Source organism: Pipistrellus kuhlii, unplaced genomic scaffold, assembly GCF_014108245.1.
Source record: "Pipistrellus kuhlii isolate mPipKuh1 unplaced genomic scaffold, mPipKuh1.p scaffold_m20_p_9, whole genome shotgun sequence".
In the NCBI taxonomy this organism is placed as follows: Eukaryota; Metazoa; Chordata; class Mammalia; order Chiroptera; family Vespertilionidae; genus Pipistrellus; species Pipistrellus kuhlii.
This window is the reverse complement of record NW_023425595.1, coordinates 54,219,849-54,247,377: the sequence shown is the minus strand read 5'-3', so window position 1 is coordinate 54,247,377 and position 27,529 is coordinate 54,219,849. Positions and strand designations below refer to the sequence as shown.

Sequence of the window (27,529 nt, the reverse complement as noted above, 5' to 3'; positions counted from 1 at the left end):
CTCTCTCTTCCTCTCTGCAAAAAGTCAATAAAATATGTTTAAAAAGAAAGAAAGAAAGAAAGAAAAAATAATAATAAAATCCACTCTTCTGGCTCTTCCATGCTGCCTGGAATAGTTAGGTATCATTTACATCTCTAACATTTCTGCTTTAGTGGAATTGTACTTTAATTCAAATATTTTAAAGTATCCTTGAAGCAAAGAATAAATGTTAAGCTAGATACTTCCTATAGTGCTTGGTCTGTAGGCGTTCCATCTGGTTCAAGTGCATCAGATTTGAACAGGAAATTACTGCACATGCTCTGGACTCAAGCACACAGTCCATTCGACTCAGAGGCTAATTTGTGTTGCTGGCATTTTCAATAGAGATGGATTATTCCATCTCTCACTGTCCAGGGCAACGGACACTATTTCACCAGCAGAGAGATTCAGGACAATGAGGTATGCAAAAATTGTTGATTTTCATGATTGCATCAATATTTGAGTACCATGGGGCAGTATCTAGCTACGCTGTGTTCTAGAACTGACATTTACATGTATATTGTGTGGGATCAAACAGATTTTAAAAATACAGAATGAAAATGTAGAAAACTAAAAATTCATCTATGCTAAAGGGAGGAAGAAACATTCTTAATAAATGTTTTCCTTAAACAGAAGAGCCAACTTTGCAAAGTGTGCCCTTTACCTGGAATGAAACGATCTCTTTTGTTGACATAGTGCTTTGGCATAGAAAAGGCTGTTTCTTTTCCTAGCAGATTTTTTTTCTAGGTTACATACGCAATTAATGTAGAATTCTATACTGTATAGCTTTTAAACATCCATTCTCAGACAGGTGCTATAACCTAGCTCCTCTAGGTTTGATTTTACTTTTGCTTTTGTATTAGAAAGTCAGGGATTAAGCAACATAATTTGTGGCAAAACAATATACACAGAGCCTTTTGCTCTTCTTAGGGAGGATATGGAGGCAGCAGAGCATACATTTTGTTCAGTCAACGTGCAAGCAGCTCTCCCGTTCTCTCACAACCCAGGCAAGGAGTACTGTCTACCTTGTGCAAGTAGTCATCCTCCTAACACAATTGTACATGCCTCCACAAACATGCTACAGCTGGCTTTTCTGTTGACAGAATCTTAAAGGGATAACAATAATCTGGGTCTTTTTTTAAAAAAAAACAAAAAACCATGATGTCACTTCATATGCTTAATATTTGTGGTCCCAATGAAAGATATAGGAGATGCTTTAAAATCGAAGATAACGCTTTGTGTGGAAATGTTTTTGCTGTTCTTTTGGAAAGATGGAAGTTATATAGGTGTTAAAGCCATGACAGTTTAGAAAAAAATAAGAAGTAGGTTTAAGATTAGTGGTTTCTTAAAATAGAACTTGCTATTATTCAAGTAAATAGGCATTTAAATCATAAATAATTATTTTAAGATTTTAGAGTTAAAGACAACTCAGGCATATTCCACCTTAATGTAAATTTAGGTGTTATAGGAACAAATAAAACTTTGGAAACCATATTAAAAATTGAGATATGAGTAAGGCTACTGATTATATTTGTTCTTACTATAAAAAGACAAAAATTACTCACATCAATTACCCTTGCAGTTCTTGCCTTTTGGTGGATATTTTAATTGAATAACAGCTGAAAAATGACAATGTCAGACTCTTCTTGTTCATATAAATGCACATTTCCATAGCCATGAAAAACAATGAAATCCCAATTTAAGCTTACTTTCCCAATTATATTTTCAGTTGACCCTGGAAATAATCCTGTAATATAGGTTAGAATAATTATTTCTCCCATTTTTAGGAAGAGAGCAAAGAGGCTTGGTTCTTGATATTTTGGTACTTGGTACTATTTTGTGTCAATGTTATGTCTTTTTTTTTTTATTTAGTTACATGAGACCTTTTCTTCTCTAATTTCAATACTTTCACTTTTATAAATCTCACAATCCTTTCTCTTTTTCCCCTTATTTTTTAAATAGTTTTTTTTCACTAAAGCATTATCTATGTTCAGCAGACACCTCTCCTCCCCCTAATTATTGAACTTACTCTTATATATATACAACAGAAATTATAGAATGTAGTACATAAAAAAGACAAGAGGGGAAATGGAAGGCTAAAGAGGTTATTAGAAGCTAGGAAAATGTCAGAGAGAAAGGAAGAGAGCTCAGAACTGCAGAAGACAGATGATGGATGGTTGCTCATACAACAATTCTTTGGTGACCACATCCATCTGTTAACCCGGAAATAATGCTGCTGTCCTAGAAACTCACCTCCAAGGATCACCTTGTGCTAAATCAACATAAGAGTGGTCCCTCTCCTGGAGAAAACTCTTCACCAGAACCTGACCCCCGTCTCACTGTCCCAAACGCACTGTCACCTGACTCCTACTCATTCCCCTAATTTTTGCAACTTACTTTCTCCTATAAGCCTGGTTAGATAACCCTGCTAATTAGGTTTATCATGAAAATTAAACAACTGATAACAAGGTATTGTGCTAAGTGCCCATTTTCCCATTAGAATACAAGAGTTATAAGGGCAGAAATGTTTCCCTTTTTCTTTTTCCACATTGGTTTGTCTGGGCCTTATACAATGTTGGGCTCTGGCATAGGAGGGACTCAATAGGATATGTTGATTTGAATGGATTTGCTCTTTTTTCTACTTTTTAAATAATTCAGATTGTTTATTTTCTTATTATTGAGTTTTGAGAATACTTTGTAATAGTGTGGATTCAAGTATTTATAAGATATGTGATTTACAACTATTTTCTCCCATTCTGTAGCTTGTATCTTCATTATTTTCCCCCAATTATTTTATTGATTAAGGTATTACATATGTGTCTATATCCCTCATTGCCCCCCACACACACCCTACTCCCATATATGCCCTCATCCTCCTGCTGTCCCTGTCCATTGGTTAGGCTTATATGCATGCATACAAGTATTTTGGTTGATCTCTCCCTTTTACCCCCACTCTCTCCTACCTTCCCTCTGAGGTTTGAGCACCTGATTGATGCTTCTCTGTCTCTGAATCTGTTTTTTGTTCATCAGTTTATGTTGCTCATTATATTCCACAAATGAGTGAGATCATGTGATATTTTTCTTTCTCTGACTGACTTATTTCACTTAGCATAATGCTCTCCAGTTCCATCCATGCTGTTGCAAAAGGTAGGAGTTCCTTCCTTTTTACAGCAGTGTAATATTCCACTGTGTAGATGTACCACAGTTTTCTAATCCACTCATCAGCTGCTGTGCACTTAGGCTGTTTTCAGATCTTAGCTATTGTAAATTGTGCTTCTATGAACATAGGAGTGCATATATCCTTTCTGATTGGTGTTTCTAGTTTCTTGGGATATATTCCTATAAATGGGATCACAATGGGACTACATCAAAATAAAAAAACTTCTGCTCAGCAAAAGAAACCATCAACAAAACAACAAGAGAGCCCACTGCATGGGAGAACATATTTGTCAATGTTATCTCCAATAAGGGTTTAATCGCCAACATTTACAGGGAACTCATACAACTTAACAAAAGGAAAATAAACAACCAAATAAAAAAATGGGCAATGGACCAATAGATACTTTTTGGAAGAGGACATAGGAAGGCCAAGAGACATATGAAAACATGCTCAAAGCCACTGATCATCAGAGAGATGCAAATCAAAATGACAATGAGGTGCCATCTCACACCTGTCAGAATGGCAATCATCAACAAATCAACAAATGACAAGTGGTGGTGAGGATGTGGAGAAAAAGGAACCCTCATGCACTGCTGGTGGGAATGCAGAGTAGTACAGCCACTGTGGAGAACAGTATGGAGTTTCCTAAAAAAACTAAAAATGGAACTCCCATTTGACCCAGTGACCCCCACTTCTAGGAATATTTTTCTACTTTAAAAAAAAATATTTTCATACTCTATATCATAATGGTGACTGCTTATGGGTCTTTAATGCCTATACTGTCTGCAATTAAAAAACATGTATGTGAATGGCACAGAGAGATTATGGGAATCATCAGTCTTCACCCTAAATTGGAATGTTAAAACATGCAAAGTGCTTGGCTTTCTTAAAGGAGAAGTTCTTGGAATCTATTAACAAAGAAATGCCTGTGGGGATGCACAGAAACCTGTGTCAGAGTGATCGTTCATCCTTCGTTCAGGGTCTGTGGGTCGGCCCCAGCAAATGCATCTTCATTTTATATGCTAGTCGGTCCAGAGACAATGAGACAACATCTAATATACTTGAGGACTGCATTAGATGGCAAGTCATCTGGCACACTAAATTGCTCTTAATATGATTTGTTCACAATTTTTCTATTTTATTACAGCCGAGGCACCGACAACAGACTGGCCCACCGGCGGCAGACAATTCTCCGGGAGAAGGGGAGAAGGTTAGCTAACCGAGGACCAGCGTACATGTTTAATGATCGCTCCACAAGCCTGTCTGTGGAGGAGGAGCGCTTTCTGGATGCAGCTGAATATGGCAACATCCCAGTGGTGAGAAAGATGCTAGAAGAATGCCTCTCCCTCAATGTCAACTGTGTGGATTACATGGGCCAGAATGCCCTGCAGTTGGCCGTGGCCAACGAGCATCTGGAAATCACAGAACTTCTACTCAAGAAAGAAAATCTCTCTCGAGTGGGGGACGCCTTGCTTCTGGCTATCAGCAAAGGTTATGTTCGGATCGTGGAAGCCATCCTCAGTCATCCCGCTTTTGCTGAAGGAAAGAGGTTAGCAACCAGCCCCAGCCAGTCTGAACTCCAGCAAGATGACTTTTATGCCTACGATGAGGACGGGACCCGCTTCTCCCATGACGTGACTCCAATCATCCTGGCCGCCCACTGCCAGGAATATGAAATTGTGCATACCCTCCTGCGGAAGGGTGCCCGGATTGAACGGCCTCATGACTATTTCTGCAAGTGCGGCGAATGCAACCAGAAACAGAAACATGACTCCTTTAGCCACTCCAGGTCTAGGATTAATGCCTACAAAGGCCTGGCGAGTCCAGCTTACCTGTCTTTGTCCAGTGAAGACCCGGTCATGACGGCTTTAGAGCTTAGCAATGAGCTGGCAGTGCTGGCCAACATTGAGAAAGAGTTCAAGGTGGGTCTTTATAACAATGAGGACTTCACTCTCCACAGGTCAAAGTCAGGATATATTTACGAGCTTCCACTGTGGGCTCAGCATTGTGCTAGTTACTGTGGACAGTAGGCAATTTTATATATTTTTTCCGACAAGCTCTTTGTTATAATTATATGTAGTCAAAGTGGTGATGGCAAGCATTTAGAGATATTCTGCTATACACTAGAGATTTTCCAGTTATGATGTCTAATCTTTACCACAACCTTGAGAATCATTACTTCCTTTTTAGGTGGATAAATGGAGGTATGGAAAGGTTAAGTAAGGCCCAAGATCCCCAACTGGCAAATGACAGCTGGATCGGAATCCAGCTGTGCTGTTCTCTAAAACCTAGGTTCCTTCTCTATAAAACTCTGTTTCTGTGTTCAGAGCATGGTGATCAGTGCTGCGGAGGTTGGGAAGATGAACTAGCTGCAGGAAGACACAGTTTAACTTGAGAGACATAAGGCTCTGGGTATTAAAAATATCCCAGAAAGAATTAACTTTACATCTGTTATTTGTGTGTTTGAACAAAACTATATACATTAAACATCATTGTTTAATATAACAAATATATACAAAATTTGAAAAGTAATTTTGAATATATGGCACAACTCATCAGAAATGAATTTTTAGTGGGATTAATTGTGTTCACACTTTTGTTATATATTTAATGAGATTAAACGGTGTATCCTGCTAAGAGTATCTTGGTGAGGCAGCTAGCATGTTACTTTAGTTTTTGTTAATAAGCTATATAAATTATTAAAGGTTTTTTGAAATAATTTTTTTTAAAACATTGACTGTAGGTAGAATAAATATTTCTCGATACGGCTCAGTAACTACCTTTCTAAATTACACACAATGGATCAGGAAGAAATCACATAACAGTTTTATCCATATGTGTTAGCCCATGTCCTAGGAAAATTCTGAGTTCTGGAAACCATTCCGAGTCATGTTAAAAAGAGTCAGCATCACTAATGTTTTTCTACCTTGGCCATTTGAGATGCCGTCATACTAGCTGATGATACAATCCTGAAGATGAGTATTCATACTCGTTTAAAAGAATCACACTTATTTTTAAGTACATGAAACATTTATTTTTATATTCAGTATTCCCTGCTGAAGCCTTCTCTGTCATTTTCTCCCTAGACTTTCATTCAAGAGGGATGTGTTTTTTGGACAATTGTTGGAGAATGAAGGGACAAATATATTAAAAGTTATCATTGTCCCTGAAATCGCACAGTATCATGCTTCTAAATTCAGAACATCCTAACATGAACCAGCACATTGTGTTTTTATCACTAAGCATGAAGTTCAACAGAGATGTGTATTAAGACAGGGAAATTCAGGGACCCTTCAGGGTCTATGGGATCTGGATAAATCATTTAAGGGAGACTCCTCATTACTGGCTACATGGGTGGGTAAGAGTGGAGAATTCTCTTGTAAAAGGGCAAAGTATATATTTTTAAGGAAATTTGTTTGAGGAAAGTTGAGGACCTGGAAATTGATTCTCTTAAAGCTATCAATGTTCTAGGGCAGTGGTCGGCAAACTCATTAGTCAACAGAGCCAAATGTCAACAGTACAAAGATTGAAATTTCTTTTGTGAGCTGAAAACCAACTTCTGCGCATGGACCATGAAGTTTCTGTACGTGTGTGCCTGCATGTGGTATTTTGTGGAAGAGGCACACTCAAGGGGCCAAAGAGCCGCATGTGGTTCTCGAGCTGCAGTTTGCCGACCACTGTTTTATGGTCCTAGAAAGTCTTCCAAGTTTGAAGGCAACTAATCTATTTTGTGAGTCAGAGTATATGATCTTTCACAAAGATTTTTGTAAACTCGAATATACAACTTCCTAAGCTTCTCCTGGACTCTCCCCTCCATAATAGCTTGCAGTCCAAGCATGTCAAACTCAAAGATTAACATGGGCCGAATAAACAAGGTTTAAGTTTACGTGGGTTACAAAAAAACAAATGCTTCAGTTTTCATAGAAACATAGGTTTATTTCTATAGAGATGCTGAGTACAAAGAGCTGAAAGAAATGAGTAATTGTTAACCTAAAATACTAGACCATTTCAATAAAAATTAATATTCTTTCCTGAACATTAACTTACCACACACTGAATAACCACAAATTAGTAAGTGTAACACAAATAAACCTATTTTTCTTGTTCTCTGAAAGCAACATATTTCCTGTTGCTCACACCAAACAAGTCAGTCTAAGACTAATGACGTGGCAATGGGTTGCTAAAATATTTGCTGCTAGTATTAGTGGCAAGAAATGGTGTGTCTGCTTATAAGGCCGCCTAAAGGAAATGAATGCAACATGATTATAGTAATCAGTCATTAACGAATGTTGTCATTTATTATTAATAATTATGCAAAACAGGACATTGTAAAAAGTTATGAAATTTTTATTAAAACATTTTTTACATACTGTTATATTGACTGGGCCACAAAAATATTCATTTTTGGCTGCATGTGGCCCACAGGCCAAGAATTTGACATGCTTGCTATAGTCCATTAACAAAAGAGGCCAGAGGAGTTGCTATTGAGTTTCACGGAAAATTTTAGTCTTGCACCTTGAATCTCCTAAACTGAACAAATTGCATTAATTACCCATATCATCACGTCTGTAGCTGGCTCCACGCAGAGGTACAACCATGCCACAATACAGAAATCTAACAACTAGATGAAGCCACGGGAATAAGAAGAAAACTAATAGGCCTGAGGAATTTCATGTCTTTAAAGAGAATGGAGAGAAATGAAATTCAAAAGATTTTTACCCATTCAAATTCAACTTTTATATTAAATTTTTAAGAATACATTTTTGCTTTGGACACATGAGACCTGAGCCACCTTAAATTTGGGCTAAGTCTAAATTTTGTAGCAAATACCAAATCAATCCTATCTACAAAAGATAGGGGATATGCAAATTGACCATCACACCCTCACAAAGATGGCAACACCCACAGTCATTAAGGAGGGAATATGCTAATTCACTTCCATGCTCTCAAAGATGGCGGCACTTATGGCCACAAAATGGCAACCCCGTCCCCTGGGGTGGCAGGCACGCAGTGCGGCCGGGCTGGCCCCTAGGAGGGTCCAGCTGCTCCATGTGCCTGCCTCCAGAGTCCTCAAGTCCCCTCAGCCCCCCAGCCACCCAGGGCCACACGAATCTTGTGCTGCTGGAGTGGTAGCAGTAAAGGTGTGATGAGGTCATCACCTTCCCCTGATCGCCAGGTTGCCTCCCTCCCTTGAGGGCTCTTGGACTGTGAGAGGGGGCAGGCCAGGCTGACGGACCCCCATCTAGTGCATGAATTTTCATGCACCAGGCCTCTAGTAATAATAATAAAAAGGAATACTCACAACTTACCTTTTTGATATCAAAGAGAGCATGACTCCTGGCTTTTCTTCTTGACTCAAGACTAAGCTCAGATAAGGTAGAATCATCTTACAGACAAGGAAACCAATACCAAGGATGGTTTTGTCAGCAAATTCATTCTCCTAAATTTCTAATTTTCTTTTAGCATTTCAATATGTACCTATGACTTATGTCTTTACACCTTTTTTTAATTTTATTGATTATGGTATAACATAATTGTCCTCACCCCCCATTCCCATCCCAATCCCCTCCCCACATATGCCCCCACCCCCTTGTTGTCCATGGCCACTGGCTAGGCCCATATGCATGCACACAAGTCCTTTGGTTAATCTCTCTCCCTTACCCCCACCCTCCCCTACTTTTCCTCTGAGGTTTGAGAGTCTGATCGCTGCTTCTATTTCTCTGGGTCTGTTTTTGTTCATCAGTATATGTTGTTCATTATTTCCTCTAGGTGCGTGAGATCATGTGATCCAAGAAATAGCCTTGTAAAAACCAAAACTGAGACAAGCCATAACAGTCATGCTGAGAGGCAAATGGATCAGTCTGTAGTGAGTTCTTTTCTGGACCAACAGTTCTTTTGAGTCCCAATTTCAATGTCAAACAGTTCCTTATGCGTACATGTCAGCCTTGATATTTCAGATCTGGTTTACACCCTTTTTGAACTAATTGATATGTTAGGTCATTGGTGGTAACAGACAGTGTTACCTATTATCACCTCTTCATGCTCCAGGGATTGTTACCATCCCTGTCATTCTGGATAAGTAGCTTTCTGCAGCTTTTGCAGCTCCTTCATGTCTCCCTAGGGCTCTGTGCCCACACATGCACACGGCCCTCCAGCTGCCCTTGCTGTTGACTTTGAGAACTGGGAAGATAGATAAACTCCTGCTTCGTCTGTTTTTAAACCATTGCTATGTTCTGGTGTGCAGATGTTCCAAATGTCTCACATTATTTGACAGGGATGAAAAGTAGTTTTTGTTAGCAGAAAGGCAGTGTAACTGTTATCAGACCTTAGCAGAGTGACAAAGAGTATAGCTAAAGTACTCAGTAGCTTACAATGCAGAATCACAGCATCAGAAGCATGGGACTGGGATCCTGGCCAAAAAGGAAGGAGGCAAAGTACCTTTATTTGAGCTTTATGAGTTATTCTAAGTGATTTATACTATAACTTTATGATATAGCAGCAATTGCATTCTCCGTAATTAGGGGAAATCCACAGAGGGCCAGAAAATAAAGTAACCTAAGATTATATAGCTATTAAGTAGTAGAGCAAGAATAAAAACCCAGGTATGTTTTGTACCCAGCCATGTTCCTTTCTTTACATCACTTTGATTACCTCCTGTGTGCTATATGCGGCACTCAGATGTGAGGACTCAAACATGAGTAAGATCTATAATAGTCATTGTGCTGAAGGATGCTTGAACCTACTTGAGAGAGGCAGATACATAAACCACATAGACGCACTAATGCACGAGTGTGTATGTTATTGCCTTTGCCTTTCCTGCCCTAATCTGAAGTAGGTGGAGAGAGAAGTTTATTTGGGCAGAATTTTAGATCTAAGGCAAGTCAGCCATGAGGAGGGAAGTGAGTGCAGTTTGCATGGGAAGAGGCTGCAGCGCCCACAGCCATAGATTCGCTTCCCTCCGGCTCCCCAGCTGCAAGGGACCTGAGGATTTCTACATGAAGGGAACAAGAAAGACTGGTTATCAGACACCAAGTTAAGTTAAATATGGAGCCGCTCATGATGGCAACCATCAACGTGAAAATCTGTAACATCTGCTATATCTGACAAAAATCCTTAATTCACTTTTAAAATTGTATCTCATCTCTTTCCCTTTTCTTTCTTTTTTTAATCCTCCCCCGAGGATATTTTTTATCGATTGTTTTAGAGAGAGTGTAGAGGAGAGAGAGAGAGAGAGAGAGAGAGAGAGAGAGAGAGAGAGAGAGAGAGAGAGAGAGAGAGAGAGAGAGATATGAAAGACACATGATTGGTTGCCTTCTGCCTGGGCTCCTATCTGGCCAGTGTTGGAGCCGGCAAGTGAATCACATGCCCTTGACTCAGAATCAAATCCACAAATCTCAGTCTGCAGGCCCATGGTCCAACCACTGAGCCAAACTGGCTAGGGCTTTCTATTTTCTTTAGAGTAGTGTAACTTCCATACCCCTCACAATACCACCCAGTAGATCCCATAATACATGCTTGCTAATCCTACACCTGCTTTACAGAGCTCAATGATCAATGTGACATTCAGTGACAGTCATTCTGAAGAACAGGGAAGATCTGACATTGCATGTGGCCCCAAGAAGCATGGCTGGCTAATAGATAATAATATTCTGTACTTATCTTCATGTTCAAGTACATAGTGTCATTTTACAAAACACCTGTCTTGCTGCTGGGGTCCAGCCAATCGGGACTTAGCAAGACAGGCAGGATATACCCTGGAGCCCTTCTGGGGTCTTTCCCTGGCTGGCCAATCTCCTCCATCTTTTCCCGGCTCTGATCGTGCACAGGTGGGGTCCCTGGACCTGGCCTGTGGCCTCTTGCAATTCGGGACCCCTCAGGGGATATGGGAAAACCGGTCCCAGCCCAATCCTGCAGGACTGGGACCGGTTTTCCTGAGGGACCCAACCGGTGCAGGAATTCATGCACCGGGCCTCTAGTAATCCTAATAATTACCAGGAAGTTGGATTCATATTTGATATAATCTTCCTAGCAACCCTGCAAGTGGGTACTGTGTTATCCTCATTTTACACTCGAGAATTTTGAGGCTTTAAAGGATTAATTCATTTGCCCAAAGCCATGCAGCTAGTTTCAAATCCAGGTCTGCCCTTCTCCAAAGTCTGGTGAGAATTGAGGTATGCCCTTTCCCGGTTAATGTCTGTCAAGCAAACTTCAATCTTTATACAGAAAGGAAAGCCAGACATTAAAATTACAGACCTTAACATCTCTTCTACTGTGTCATATGCAACTAAGATGACCCTTTGAAAATGATAATTTTAACAGAGACATTTAAAAAAATATATATTTTATTGATTTTTTACAGAGAGGAAGAGAGAGGGATAGAGAGTTAGAAACATCGATGAGAGAGAATCATTGATCAGTTGCCTCTTGCACACCCCCCATTGGGGATGTGCCCACAACCAAGGTACATGCCCCAGACCGGAATCGAACCCAGGACCCTTCAGTCCGCAGGCTGACGCTCTACCCACTGAGCCAAACCGGTTTCTGCAACAGGGACATTTTTATGTCTTATAATCTCTTAGGCTCTGTTCTGTGAACCCATTATCAGTCATCTCTTTTCAACTCAAAGGTTAATAGGCAAGCACCCACTTCTGATTCATAGTGTGTGGTGCGGGTGTGACCCAAAGACCTGACCCAGAATTAAATCAACCCGCCAGCTTTCTTTTTCTTTTCAAGGAACCAAATTCCCTGCTGCATTTGCTAATGAGCTGCTGTCAGCATTTCCTTCTGAGTTTTCATGTCAATTTGTGAGACCTTGAAATATGAAAACATTTGTAAATGAATCCCCAAGGTGAAAGAAAGAGCATAGATTTCTAAAAGCAGAGTCTTATTTTTTATTTTATTTTTTTAAATGGGATTTTGTCCCCCGCCCCCCTCACCTTGAGAATATGTGTTGAGAATCTTCAGCAAGTTGGAAACAAGGTGCGAAACAGCACAAAGCTCCTGTGCTTTACTTTTTGTCCATATGGATTCTCCTCAAAAGCGTAAATCACAGTTGATGGGTCATACTCTTTTTTACTTTACTTTACTTTACTTTACTTTACTTTACTTTACTTTACTTTACTTATTTTATTGATTTTACAGAGAGGACAGAGAGGGATAGAGAGTTAGAAACTTTGATGAGAAACACCCATCAACTGCTTCCTGCATCCCCCCTACTGGGGATCGAGCCTGCAACCAAGGTACATGCCCTTGTCCAGAATAGAACCCGGGACCATTCAGTCCACAGACTAACGCTCTATCCACTGAGCCAAACTGGCCAGGGCTCATACTCTCTTTTTAAATGTCTAATTTCACCATGAGCCTTCTTAGTGTTTTAAAGAGTACTGATTTTGACGACTAGACGTTTGCCTTTGAAATAACTATGGCTACACCCACACTGAGTGCTGCAGGGAGGAGAGATTAGGTGCATTAGATTTTGTCAGAGCTCCATGGGCTCCTAACAAATGTCAGGAAACGGCCTGCTTTCAGATCTTGCCTCTGATGACATGAAGTAAGATAATTTTGTTTTATGGGATGCTTGCTACACGCTCATCACCCTGTGATGAACTTTGCACGTGTGATCTCTTTAACATTTACTTAATTTCATTAAACCTCAGTATTCTCAATTGTAAAATGAGAGCAATCATAGCACCTGCCTCATTGGGTGGTTTTAAGATCGTGTGGTTAAAACACAGAAGACCTGGGATGTGATTAAAGGAATATTTATCCCTGAAAGTCCAAGTTTCTAATTAGAGTACAGTGAACGGGAATGTACAACATTTGCATGTCCACCCCTAAGTGTCTGGCCCCACCACCCTCACTGACTACTTCATGGAAAGGGTAAAGCTGTTTCCTTGTACCTCTGTTTTATACTATTTGACGAGATTCCTTTTTAGAACTGGTTTAAACCATTCTCAGCTAAGATATAATTTGTTTCATCAATTTGCTTTTATATAAACTGCCTGCACCTGCAATTGTGGAAAGCAGCTATAGTGTTTGGACAGGTTCAAGCCTTGGACTGATGAGAGAGCACAGTCCTCTAATTGCCATGTGCCAGTCCCAGCTATAGCTGCAAGGTTGAACCTGTGGTCCAAACACGTGGCCCCACGTGCCTGAGTGATGTGGGCTTGATAGAGTTCAGGTGCGTGTCATTGAATAGGATTGAAACCCACGAGAATGTTTTAAACATTCTCTTGCTTTGCCTCTTGGAATCTGGCTATAAAATAAAGACATGGCTTGTAGTCCATGGTGCTGTCGCTAGCTCTCCATCAGAGAGGACAGCGTCCCACCGAGACCCAGCTTTCATTCTCTTGTCTGTCTTTTCTCAGTTCTTCACTCCCTCTCAGAGTCACCGAACCTGGCTGAGCTGGTGTGGCACATAAGGCGCCCAATGTGGGGTTGAGTATGCCATGGCCATTGCCAGCTTGTCACATGCAGTTAGCGATGTGCAGTCTGTTTATGAGTTACTAAACTGAAAGGTCACTTGGCATGCTTTGCAGAGAGGTGCCTTAGTAGGTGTTTCCCATATTCCCAGTATTGGCTCTTTTTCTACAGACTTCCCCCAAATATTACTTACTGCCTGACACCCAGAGGCAATCATATTTTCCAACATATTTTTCTCTGAATCTTTTCATTCCAAAGCATATTGGTGGCTTCAGGATGGGGGAGTCAGTTACCTTTGAATCTGCAAAGCTGGCGTTAAGGGGGTCACTCTGCCACTGAAGCTGTGTCACCTCAAGGGACCTTAGTTTTTCATGTGCAAAATGGGAGTAGTATTTGTCCTGGCCGTCTCCCAGTTCTTAAGGATGAAAATAGAAAGCAACATGCAAAGAAGGGATAAAGTAACCTAATTCTTTTTTTTTTTTAATATATTTTATTGATTTTTTTACAGAGAGAAAAGGAGAGGGATAGAGAGCTAGAAACGTTGATGAGAGAAACATCGACCAGCTGCCTCTTGCGCACCCCCTACTGGGGATGTGCCGGCAACCAATGTACATGCCCTTGACCGGAATCCAACCCGGGACCCTTCAGTCCACAGACCGACGCTCTACCACTGAGCCAAACCGGCTTTGGCAAAGTAACCTAATTCTTAAAGGCAAAGAACTGGAGGCCAAATAGCATTCAGTTTGACACTTATTGGCTGCAGGGTAGTTGGACACATTATTTAACTTAACAGAGCAGGAGACTGAAGATTGAGATAATATAATTCTCTCACAATGCAACAAGCTCTAGCTAGTAGATTTCTTGATTAACATTGGGTTATGAATGGTCTTATTTCAATGTAACACAACAGAGAGGAAGGAAATATTAGAAAAGACCCGAATGAACATACGAATTCATGCTGTGAAGGTTGGACAGGAGTTTTGGCGTTTAAATAAGATCTGCATTCTCTAAACCTTGCCAGCATAATACGAGGTCATCAGTGAAAAATGACAATGAAAGCTTTTTCATTAAACTTCCTTTTCTCCACAGAATAGAACCACAGTTTGCAGACTTTATATTATATTAGACTTGCCTTTGACCCTGTGTTTGGCACCTAAACTTCCTCAGTAACCATTTATTAAATATGTAAGTGACATGTGTTTGCTTTTCTCCGGAATCTCTTCAAAGTCCTGTTCCTCAAGTGAAACAACTTAGTTTACAAAGTCTTCCAAAGACCCGTCAAGTGCCTGTTATGTGCCTGGCTGATGAAATTGTGAACATAAGAGATATGATGTATGCGGAGTAGTGGGAAAAGTTGCTTATATTGTATTTCTCCTGAATCATCCGGTGAGCTTGATAACTTGGATTATGCTTTAGCCACATTTCCTTTCTTATGACCTGAAGAAAGTCTTTATGGTGCTAAGATGTTTCAGAGACCACTCAGCAGAACAGCAAACTGAAAATGGTTTTCTCCACAAACCAAGTGACTGATTGGATTCCACTGAATATCATAGTGAAAGGTGTTACATCTACATTATTATTTTCTGCTGTTGTCTGTTTTGTCTCTCTTAGAATGACTATAAAAAACTGTCGATGCAGTGCAAAGATTTTGTTGTTGGGCTCCTTGATCTGTGCAGAAACACTGAAGAAGTGGAGGCCATTCTGAACGGGGATGTTGAAATACACCACAGTGGCAGAGACCACAGTCGTCCAAATCTCAGCCGTTTAAAGCTTGCCATTAAATACGAAGTAAAAAAAGTAAGGTCAGGCATGAAGCCTGTTTCCGTTACTTCCATTTGTATGGGTGCTGAACCAGGATGAAGGGATGGTTGGTTGGCATTGTTCAGTTGAGCTGGGGTTTCCTAAGGAACAATTGCTTTAGGCAGATTCTCTCATGAATGCCGAGAGCCTGCTTATGAGGCATCTAACGTACCCTGAACGACATTCTTTAACAATCTAGGCTTCCTTGTGGGTGATTCTGCTTTCCTGTACTTCACTAATGACAGAGCCATGACTTTTGTGTGCCGAAATCACAAGGCCTCATTGTTTGACCCAACTCCAGGTCCCGTTTGTTGTTTTGTTCCATTTCCTTCTTGAGTGCATTTGAATCTCCTCCAACTGTGCCTTTATCTGTGGAATATGTTGACTCTCTGTTTTTATGTGGTTTACCCTCTCTCCAGCCCCTCCCCTGAATTCTTGGCTGCTTTCTTAGGTTATGTGTGATATCTTTTAAAAAATTTTTTTAAAGCTAAGTTGTATAACAAATGTTGTATAATACATGCTTATGGTAAGTTTTCAAAAAGCACAGATGTATCCCCTTTCTATCTTCCCAATTTGTATAGAAAGGAGTGAGTTGACATTCTGTTTCTGTCCTTGCAGGAGGGAAGGGGAGGGGAGAGGATGAAGAGGATAGAGGAGGTCAAATGCAGTATACAGATTATGTATTAGAGAATTTACAACTGAAACTTATATAGTGTTATTAACTAATGCTACCTCAATAAATTTGATTTACTAAATTTAATGTGAGAATAAAAAATTCTGAAAAATCAGCTTTTTTAATTGAAAGAGTTTATGACACAGAAATAGAATAGGCAGTCTGTAAATTGACCCTTATATGTAAATGAGAATTTAGTATAAAATAAGTTTAGTGTTTTAGGCCAATATAGGAAAGATGGTATACTTAAAAAAAAAAAAGTATTTAAATATCTGGACTAGCAGGGTTTTTCCGTTGTCCCTTCTAGTTGAAAAAACCATCTATATATATAAAAACCTAAGCAACCCTCCCCTCCCCCCCCAGCCAACCAGTAGCTATGATGCGCAATGACCACTAAGGGGGAAGACACTCTGACCAGTAGCTGTGACATGCACTGACCATGAGGGGGCAGACACTCAATGTAGGAACTGCTGAGCTGCAGTGACTTGGCAGCTGTGGTTCTTGGATGATGCACCCAGAATCAAAGAGTAGGGAGCCCTATTTTGGGGTGCATCACCCGAGAACCACCCTCTCACAATCTGAGACCCTTTGGGGGATGTCGGGGAGCCAGTTTCAGCCTGATCCCTACAGGCCAGGCTGAGGCACCCCACCTGTACACAAATCTGTGCACTGGGCCTCTAGTATAATTATAAACATCCTTGTGTAAAACACTGATTGATCTTTTCACAATATTAAATTTTTTTTTTAAATGTATGCTTTGAAAGAAAGCCCATTTGTTATGAAGGGAATGTTTGATAAATTAGAATCTCCTAACTTGTCTAATACATACTAGAACATCCTGCCATCTTGCGTGCCGTCAACTAGATGCTTTAGGTTTATCCCTTCATTCTCACAATGTTTTTCTGTGGGAAAGAACAGAACAAGGTATTAGTACAAAAGAAGATAGTCTATGCTGAACTTTTCTTTAATCGGGCTGTTCCACGTTTTGTCGATTTCCTGCTAGTTTGTAGCCCATCCAAACTGCCAGCAGCAGCTCCTCTCCATATGGTATGAGAACCTCTCGGGCCTGCGGCAGCAGACGATGGCGGTCAAGTTCCTCGTGGTCCTTGCTGTCGCCGTGGGACTGCCCTTCCTGGCTCTCATCTACTGGTTTGCTCCGTGCAGCAAGGTATGTCTGTGGGACCTGGACCCCTCTCGCCTCCTAGAAGCATGTCTCATTGAATAGATCAGAGGCGGGTATGCATAGAAAATTCACCTCCCAAATGAACATTTTAGGAAGGTCATAGTTGGGCTTAAATAATCTTATTATTTTTAACGTTGCAAAAATAACATAGATTAGCTGGGAAATAGAAAAAGAAATGCAATGAAGGAAACATTCACCTGCAATGATGTCATCACTGCTAATATGCCAAAGAAGAGCCTCAGTTACTATGGCAATCTATAGTCATGTCTATGCATATCTTTTTATAGTTTTAAATAAGGTTGCATAGCATGCCTTGACAAGGTATCTCAAATAACATTGTAAGAGATAAATGTGTGTCCTCTCTTTATTTTTCCTCTGGCAAATTTGACGTGAAATTTTTAAAAATTTATTTTAGCTGATATGGCCCGATAAATCTTCATTTAAATAAAGGGTAATCATATTTAAAAAAAAAAAACCAGAAAAACCCCACATATACTAATATAATGTAGATTTAGTGAAGAATATTTATTTTAAGAATAGCATGGATAACCTATTGCGTTTGTTTTTTTAAAGCCAAATCTATCTGCCCAGGCTTTGCTGAAAATATATTCAGATGGACCTAGCCTTTCATTGGTGACAGAACAAGCCTAAAAAATATTCAGATGTTTGAATTCTGTTAACAGGCACAGACATTTGTCTGTCCTGCGTTGCCAGCTATCTTATTTTTCATGCTTTGGAAGCCGCATTTCTGGAACTGTTTAAGTTACAACTCTGACAGACTGAAATAATTCTACTGCTACATGGCAACATGTCTGCAGGGCATCTATTTATGTGCTCTGCAGAAATGCCAGCTGAATCACTGGCTGGTCTTAAACAGCGGCATGACTCATTTTCAAACATTTGTAAATGCGGGGGTGTGCCCCAATACCACCACTACCAACGTATTGTTTTATTCCTTAGTCGCATGTGTGGTGTTCTGGCCTAATAGGGACTTTTCTCAGCAGCTTTTGGTAGAAACCTGATGCAAAGTCTTTTCCTTTTCAAATATGATGTGAACTTCATAATTACTTTTGGGGATGATAATAGCATCTGCTGGAAATGAGGCACTTTCTTATGTACAAAACCTATCACCCTTACAATACTTACAGCCCCAAATTTATCTCTAAACTATAAAGGTTGAAAAGAATGAGACTGACAAGAATTAGAAATTTATAGCAAATTTTCTTCTAGGAAGTATTTTTTCTTTGTCTTCCCTCTTTCGTAGAAATACAGATTGCACTTCGAAAAAAAAAATTGGAATTGTTCTTAGTAGAACAAAGGTCATATCAATGTATATAGTCTCTGTTCTGCTTCTACTCACATTTCCTGAGTCTTCAGAGAGTTAAGATGAATTTAAAGGGGAGGAGTTTTTGAATTATATATCCTGTGATCAGTTAAAATATAATAACTTTCCTAAGCTGAATAATTGCCCTTCCCCCTACCCAGTGAGTTCAAAAGCATAATGTGTTCCAGAGAGTTTGGTGTTTTGACAGTGAATATTTTTGGCAGTCCTTAGAGTTACACATTACCTAAATTTTGATTGAATCCTAATTAACCTTATTTCCTTCACTATTTCTTCTTCCCTGACCATGTTTCTGTCTGGCATCTGTTTTCCATCCTCGTTTATGAACACTGAGGCAAATAATCAAATTAAAAGGACACTGTCAAGGTATTTTCTTCTCATATTAAAACCTCTTTTACTGACTGTTATTTAGCCTTTGAAGCATGATGGTGAAGTCCATTTTACAATTTTTCCATTTAGCAATGGACATAAACACTATTTGCAGGTTACAGAGTTGATTTTTTATGTGGGAAGATTGCTTAAGCTACACTGATGCTTTTATTGAAAGTACTATAATATTTCCCAATACGTCCACACAAGTTAAGCCAGATTGTACTGTAGGCCGGTGCACCTTGACAGAGTCCCATTTCTGTTTGAAGTTGTTTTTATTTTATTTTTTTTCAGATTGGCTCTCTTCTCCTTCCAGAAACTTCTTGGTCCTTACATATTCTGTTTTTCCACTATAATCTAAATATCAGTGGCTTTATGTTCATTACCATAAAAATAGGTCATGCTGTGATTTCAACCTATTTCAGTTTAAGTTGGTGTCAACCTTTTCTATTGCTATTGGTATTTCGGAGTTAGGTATTTGGTCATCAATAAATACTTGAAAAGCGTATGATCCATAATATTTAAAAGCTAGTATTTCTCTCAGTGCTTCCACTTAATAATTTTCCAGGTACCTCAAGTATTTACCTCATTCATTGATGAGTCCCTCACTTTACAGTTTTGGTTTTTCCCCCAGAAATTTGTTTACATCTCAGGAGATACAAATGACAAATTTTACTAAAATGGAAAATCACTTAAACTCCTAAAGTCCATGAAATGGTACCAAAATCTGCCTAAGTTTAAAGAAAAACACAACTCTCAGTGATTTTGTTGGCTGTGGGAAAACAGCACCAGATGTTAATCGGCAACCTTAGTTCTTGAGTTCTGGCTGAGAAAGAATTCAGAACCAAGACAGATTATAACAAAAAGGTTTATTTAGAAAGAAATGGGCTCAGAAAACTAAATAGGATGAGAGAGAGAGAGAGAGAGAGAGAGAGAGAGAGAGAGAGAGAGAGAGAGAGAGAGAGAGAGAGAGACACCCTGGCGAAAGAAGAGGGTGGGGAAAGCACAAGCATGCTCCATAGAGAGAGCCTCCCTGGTCCTCCGTCCTGAGAGAATTTGTCTGAGGTCTCAGGGGAAGAGCTCAATGGAACACACATCAGCTTTCCTGGTGCATCTCCTCAGGGCCATGCTGATGCATTAGTCCCTGCAGCTGGTCCTGATCTCTGCCTCAGGGCCACTCCCCCTGCTTTTGCTGCGTTTCTGCCCTGGAGCTGAAAGATAACTGAGGCCTAGATGTCCTCTCCAGGGGTCAGTGTGCAGGGAAGTGGGCCTGCAGGCCCTGTTACTAGGCACCTGGAGCGCTCTGGCCCGGTGACCTTCTGCACCTGGCCCATCCTTCCTGCCCGCTCATGCTACCTAACTGCCTGCTACAGTTTGTAATAGGAAATGGAGGATATGAATATCCAAACACACCATTTTCATTTCCTGCCAATCAATTTTTAGTTTTTTTTTTTAATTTGTTTTCTTTGAACTAGAACGCTGAATAAGCAGCAAAAACACCTGGTTTGATTCTCCTCTCTCCCTTCCGAATAAAATAAAGGTGTAATGTTACATAAAGGCTAAGAACTCCATGAAGAAGGTAGGCCAGCCAGGTCAGGGTGAGGCACAGACCAGACACCCTGTCCTGAATAAGCAAACACTGACTCTGGGTGTGCCCAGGACAGCAAAACCCAGGTTCCAGGTTTTCAGACGGTGGCCCACTTTAACATAGACAGCTTTATTCTCAGCCCTGTTCTGTACTGCAGGCTCTCCTCTCCTCCTCCTCCTCCTCCTCCTCCTCCTCCTCCTCCTCCTCCTCCTCCTCCTCCTCCTCTTCCCCCTATTTTAATGTGCGCTCTCTTGTGTTGGGGTAACTTTATATTTTGAAGGCTGCCTCTGATTCTTCCTGGAACAAGGCAGAATATAAATACATATTCCATAGATTTCACTACTAACAGTCATTGTCTCATCCCAGTTTTCCACAGCAGAGAAATAAACTGAAAAAAATTTTAAATTGGTTTAAGATTTATAGTAGTTTTTTTCATGAGGAATTTATTAAATTGTGTGCTACATTTTTATTTGCTATAATACATGATTAAAATAAATCACATGTAAAACATTGTAGAATTAACATGAAGCACATGGTACACCATGGAAAAAGAAATTAAAGACACATTTATGGTCATTTGTTAACAATCTATATTTTTAAAAAACACAGCTAAGGACAACATGCAACAGAAAATGAAGTCCACTTTGTTTCCCATGTGGTTTAACCTGCCTTCATTTGATTATTTGAGAGTTCTATTTTTAAAAAAATTAAAAAATACTCTGAGTCAAATAATGAGCATTTTTATGGAAGTATGGTTTTCAGAGATGATTTTCATAGCAGATTTTCACAAAGTGACTTTGTATTGGCTCTACAAATATATCTAGCTATATATATATATTTAATGATAAAATAAGAAATTACTTTGCAAACAAAATTAACTTGGACACAAGAATGCCTATGTTCAAATTCCAGCTCTGCCATTTAGGAGTTGTGTGACCTTTAAGCATTTAAGCACATTTCTGGACCTCACTTCCTCAGTCGTTTTTTATCTGTAAAATAGGCATTTTGGTATCACCTACCTCTTTGGATTGTACTGATTATATGAGTTAACAGAGTAAAGTGCTTAAAACAGTACTTGGCACATAACAGATACTGGCTGTGTTGTTGGTATTATTATCTTGGGAATTTTCTGTAGTAATAAACTTACTAAAAGGCTGCTGGAAGCTATGTGCTCTCTCTAAGAAAACAACTGCACACACACACTGAGCTTTGCTGACCACGTCAGGGGATGCAGAGAGCCCCTGAGACTCATCCTAGCCACGTTCCACCCTCCACCCCAGCTAGAGTTTGTGCCTCTCAGATGGAAATGCATCCTGTGCTGTAGAGGCACGAGAGCTTTTCTTGTCTCCATAGCTCCTAGGAAGAATTTGATTTTCACATAATTTAGGAAATCCACTTATTGCCACTTAGCTAATGAGGGAATGAAACTGGAACTTGAACCTAAAATATGGGGCTTTAAACACAGTGTCCTGGCACATTATGGGAACTGCCCTCCTGTCCTCTCCTCCGTTGGAAGTTCTTTTCCTGGTTCTCGTGACTCCTACTCCATTTACAACATCACCAAAATAGCGACGTCACGTGAGGCCTGACTGTACGCAAGCACCCACATCAGTGAAATATGTATGAGGACAACATTGCACAGTAGACTCAGTTTGATATTTTTATTGCTGCCTCCTTAATACTTCATGCCCACTAAATTGATTTGCTTTTTATGAATAATAATGATACTATGCTCTGTTTCTGTCATTATTATATTAACAATATTATTTTATCAATGCTATATAATGTTTTAAGAATTTGCATATCATGTAATAGAAAAGTTCACTTATTTAATTATCCACCCAGATCATCAACAGATGTAGATGAGGAATGTGACCAGAATTTTATAGCAGCATAAAGAATTACTCCATCATTTGTTTTATAAGTATACATCATCACTTTAGGGGAACATGGGATTACACAGGTAGTTGGTTATTCCTGTGTATATGCATGTGTGTTTTGCAAAGCGTACAAAACGAAGCTAAGATTTTCTTTTGGTGTGTGTCGTGGCAGATGGGGAAGATCATGCGTGGACCATTCATGAAGTTTGTAGCACACGCAGCCTCATTCACCATTTTTCTGGGACTGCTAGTCATGAATGCAGCTGACAGATTTGAAGGCACCAAACTGCGCCCTAATGAAACCAGCACAGATAATGCAAAGCAGCTGTTCAGGATGAAAACATCCTGCTTCTCATGGATGGAGATGCTCATCATATCCTGGGTAATAGGTAAGGACCAAGTTTCCGTCATCATTTATTTTTGCAGCCTTAGCAGCTGGACTGAATGCCACTGATTCCTTCACACATCTGTTATGTACTAGTACATGTACACAACATGACATAATGCACCCCACACCATGATTTTCTTTGTGTTTTTAAAGCAAAGTTAGTTTGGGTTCATTATCAGTGTCATAGTTTTCTCACAGACTCCCAGGAAGAAAATAAATAGGTTTATATCAATCAAACCCCATCTGAGATGAAAAAAATCACTTCTCTGATGTTATTTCATATTTTGGGAGAGCTGTGATATAAAGCTGAAAAACAATCACATGATTTTACATTGAGATTTAATAGGAACTGGAGCTAATATCCACTTATTTTTGCATTTTTGGAACATTACATATCAGAGACTATTCAGATACTTTATTTTTTTATTTTTTATTTTTTGTTTTTTTGAGAGAGATCGATGTGTCGTTCCACTTATGGTTGCATTCATTGGTTGCTTCTTGTCTGTGCCCTGACTGGGTATCAAACCCCCAACATTGGTGATGATGCTCAAACCCAGTGGTCGGCAAACTCATTAGTCAACAGAGTCAAATATCAACAGTACAACGATTGAAATTTCTTTTGAGAGCTGAAAACCAACTTCTGCGCCTGGGCCGCAGTTTCAATCGCACTGTATGTGCACGCCCACACGTGGTATTTTGTGGAAGAGCCCCACTCAAGGGGCCAAAGAGCCACATGTGGCTCTCGAGCCGCAGTTTTCTGACCACTGCTCTAATTAACTGAGCCACCCAGACATGTTTCAAAGCCCTTTACATATATCAAGTTATACAACCTTTCTGCCTCCGTTTTCTAGTCTGTTGCATCATAAAACATCTACCTTACAGCATTCTGTGACCTGTGGAGCTCCCGGGTGCTAAGGGAACAGAGGGTATGCAGTGTTCACTGCCACACCATTTGCCAATCAATCATACACATAACTTGTCCCTAATATAATGCAAATAGGAAAGATATTTCAATTGGCTATTTATGAATGAATAAATTCAGTAGCTATTAAGTGCCTTTGTTAGGCAGTGAGGATACTGAGGCGAATGAGACACGGTCCTTCCACTAAAGTCTGGGGGCAGGTCAATAAGTAAACCTGCCTCTGCGGAGAAGATTGAATGAGCACATGGGTGCTTCTGTTTTATTTTATTCTAAGAAATGTAAAGCGAGGGAGCAGGCTTTTTCTCACTGCCCTGAAGGCAGAATGAGCACCAGCCAGTCTGCATGGAGGGGATACTTCCTGCACATTCAACAGGGCGATGAGCAGCTTTCAGAATAGTAAGCACCTCAGCTCCAGACAAGTTCGAGCAAGGCTTGGTCCCCGCGGAGCAGTGGGTTTCAAATTATGCTTGGCAGCTCTGCAGCCTCTCAGGGCAAATAAGACAGGAAATCTTTCTTCAGGTGGATTAGTTCACTGTGTTTGTTTTGTTTTTTAAGCTTTGGTAAGATATTTTTTACCAATTATTATACTTCTGAGATTGGGGGTGGAGGGGAGAGGAAGAAAAATAAGATGGAAAAATGGGAGGAAGGAGAGGAAGCTTTGAAAAAAACTAGACCACATGGGTTTAAATGTGCCATTAATCCCTATATTTCAGTTCTCCCGCATCTCCCATTAAGGAGGTTGGCAAGAACCCAGGGACCACAAAAGGAAAGCTGCCTTCGGATTTCTCTCATCCCTGCTCATAGGAGGGGGGGGAGGGGGAGGTGTGTGTGTGGTTAAGTGTATACACGCAGTATATCCTATTTTAAATTTGATCCACTAAAATATGTATGAACTTGATCCTAGTCACCCCTTACTGTGGAAACATTCAAAATAAAGTAATGAAGTTATCTTCTCATCAAAGCACATACTCTGTGATGCACTGAATTCTAGTTTTGAGAAAAGCGCATAGTAATTGTTTGCAGGCAGAGACCACACACACGGCAGGTTCTTGGTTAGAGACTCATTACAAATGGGAGAATATGGAGCAAGTGGTTGCTGGGAGGAAGAGGATATTAATTTCAACTAGGGGACTCTAAAAGACTTCTTTTTTTAAAAAAATATATTTTATTGATTTTTTACAGAGAGGAAGGGAGAGAGATAGAGAGCCAGAAACGTCGATGAGAGAGAAACATCGACCAGCTGCCTCTTGCACACCCCCCACTGGGGATGTGCCCACAACCAATGTACATGCCCTTGACCAGAATTGAACCTGGGACCTTTTAGTCCGCAGACCGACGCTCTACCACTGAGCCAAGCCGGTTTGGGCTGAAAGACTTCTTGATGGAGGCAGGTTTGACTGATTGTTGGAATCCAAAGATTACATTCCTCCACAGGGCTCTAGGAGGAAGCAGGATGTCATAGAGCAGGGTATCTTAAAGGTAAGAGGGGGAAAGTCCCTCCTTTTTAATAAAGCAAGATTCTTCAAGTTAAGGAAGAAAATATGTGCCAATCATAGAAATTTAAAAATAGTAAGTGCTCAATAAATTTTACTTATTTTCCCCAAGTGCTAGATACAGTGACATGCAGTTTATATGAGTTGTTTGTCTCACAGCAATTCTATGAATTAGGTGCAAACTACTATCATACCCATTTTACAGATTGAGTTTTATAAAGTTTAAGTAAGTTGCCAAAGAGTACAGGGCTAATAAGTGGAGGGACAAGGTCAAACCCCTGGAGATTTGATCCCAAAAACTATGTTCTTAAGTACTACATTAAATTTTAGAGAGAAAGTGCAATATTATTAATAATTCCACCAGCAAGAGACCACTGCTATGAATAAGACCCTGAATTCCTTCTAGTCTTTTGTTGTGCTTGCTTTAAACATAAAGTCATGGAATATATCGCATATTTTACTTAACATGTTTAAATGCTTATGATAAACATTTTCCACCATGTTAGTCCAGGTCTTCCAAGAAGGATGTGCAAAGATAGGATTACAGTTATATTAAGGGAGATTGAAATTCTATTAAGGGAAATTTCATGTGGGAGAAAATGGGGAGGGAGCTGAGGAAAGATTGGGGTGTCAGACAGGGATGTGAGCCTGATTCTGAGGAAGGGAGAGAGAGAGAAAGGGAAGAAGTTGGAAAGAAGCATCCTAGATCTCCATGCAGTCTAAGGGAAGTTCAGTAAGGCTTTCAGGAAATACTTAAGCCAAAATCAGCCATCAGAGTATTCCCATGCATGTCTCCCAAGAATGGATGCTCTCACTCTTCGGCTGGGAGCAGCCCATGGGAAGCATTGTTGTGGGACAAAAATAGCAGTAAACTTCAGAATGCAGTCGCTGAGGCCCAGGGCTAATTAAAGTATTGGTCTGTGAGGTCTATGAGGTACATTCTCATGGTCACTACTCCATGGCCATGAAAACATCATATCAAATGGCCATGCCTGTGTTTTGGTTATAAAGAATCCTACAGTGAAGAACTTTTAATATATTTTTATGTATGGGTCAAAGAATCTTTTTTTTTTTTTTTTTTTTTTTTTTTTTTTTTTTTAAAGCATCTTGATGAACTTTGTCAAATTGCTTTCAGATAAGGCTCTGATATTGCTGGACTGTGCGATTTGGGGAGACATGGGAATTATGGATGAATGGTTGGTTTGAGGCCAAATGCTGATGGGTTTTGAATATCAGGTTGAGGTCTTTCAAATTTTTGTTTTATTGAAGAGCTTAGGCTGGAATGAAATTGAATTGATAATTTAACCCCTTTCCAATGCAGGCATGATATGGGCTGAATGTAAAGAAATTTGGACTCAAGGCCCCAAGGAATATTTGTTTGAGTTGTGGAATATGCTTGATTTTGGTATGTTAGCGATTTTTGCAGCATCATTCATTGCAAGATTCATGGCATTTTGGCACGCTTCCAAAGCTCAGAGCATCATTGATGCAAATGATACTTTGAAAGACTTAACAAAAGTCACATTGGGAGACAATGTGAAATACTACAATTTGGGTGAGTTTACAGTATACAGTCAATATAAGTTAATAAAAATGTAGAATTTTCCTATAAAAGTATATGACAATAGTAGTTTGGTTATCACCCATTCTCATTGAATTATTGGTTAGTTTCCAGCTTATCCAGAGTATCTGTATCTGAAGAAGCATGTTTTTTTGCTTCTTTCTTCTATTTTTCTTCTGCTTGGAAATATCTTAGTCACAGGAATTATCTCACTGATCTTTTGGATCAGGTGGCTAACTATCAGACTCCATTGAGAAGGCTTGCTTGTGTCTTGGATTTATTTCTTTTCTCATCTCTACTAAAAACACTACTCCTTGTTTTTCAGCTCTGGTTTGTTTGTTTTTGGTTTGTTTTTGTTTTGTTTTCAGATTCCACATACAAGGGATATCATACAGTGTTTTTGTCTTTCTCTGTCTCACCTCAGCATAATGTCCTCAAAGTCCATCCTTGTCTTACATATGACAGGATTTCCTTCTTTCTCATGATTGATAATATTTCATTGTGTGTATATCACATCTTCTTTTATCCATTCATCCATTGGTGGCACTTAGATTGTCTTCATATCTTGGTTGTTGTGAACAATGCTATAATAAACAATGGGAATGCATAAAAACACACACAAATAAACCCCAGTATACATTTGAGTACCATTTCCATTTAAGACATATAGATTATTTGAAAGCAAGGGAATTGTTGGAATCTCTGAAAGGACCCTCAATAAATAACACTA

At 39.7% G+C, this 27,529-nt stretch overlaps 1 protein-coding gene across 3 annotated transcripts in view; it reads left to right on the top strand.

The window, feature by feature from the left end:
• TRPC6 (transient receptor potential cation channel subfamily C member 6) overlaps positions 1–27,529 on the top strand; it is a 91,002-nt gene that overhangs the window by 45,454 nt on the left and 18,019 nt on the right. For 2 of the 3 annotated variants that reach the window (XM_045577661.1, XM_036427091.2), the window contains exons 2-6: positions 4,326–5,100; positions 15,212–15,397; positions 17,077–17,241; positions 22,608–22,824; positions 26,560–26,793. In XM_045577661.1, the coding sequence (XP_045433617.1) occupies positions 4,326–5,100; positions 15,212–15,397; positions 17,077–17,241; positions 22,608–22,824; positions 26,560–26,793 (1,577 nt within the window). The remainder of the gene's footprint in view (positions 1–4,325; positions 5,101–15,211; positions 15,398–17,076; positions 17,242–22,607; positions 22,825–26,559; positions 26,794–27,529) is intronic. The other variant, XM_045577662.1, reaches the window with a different exon arrangement.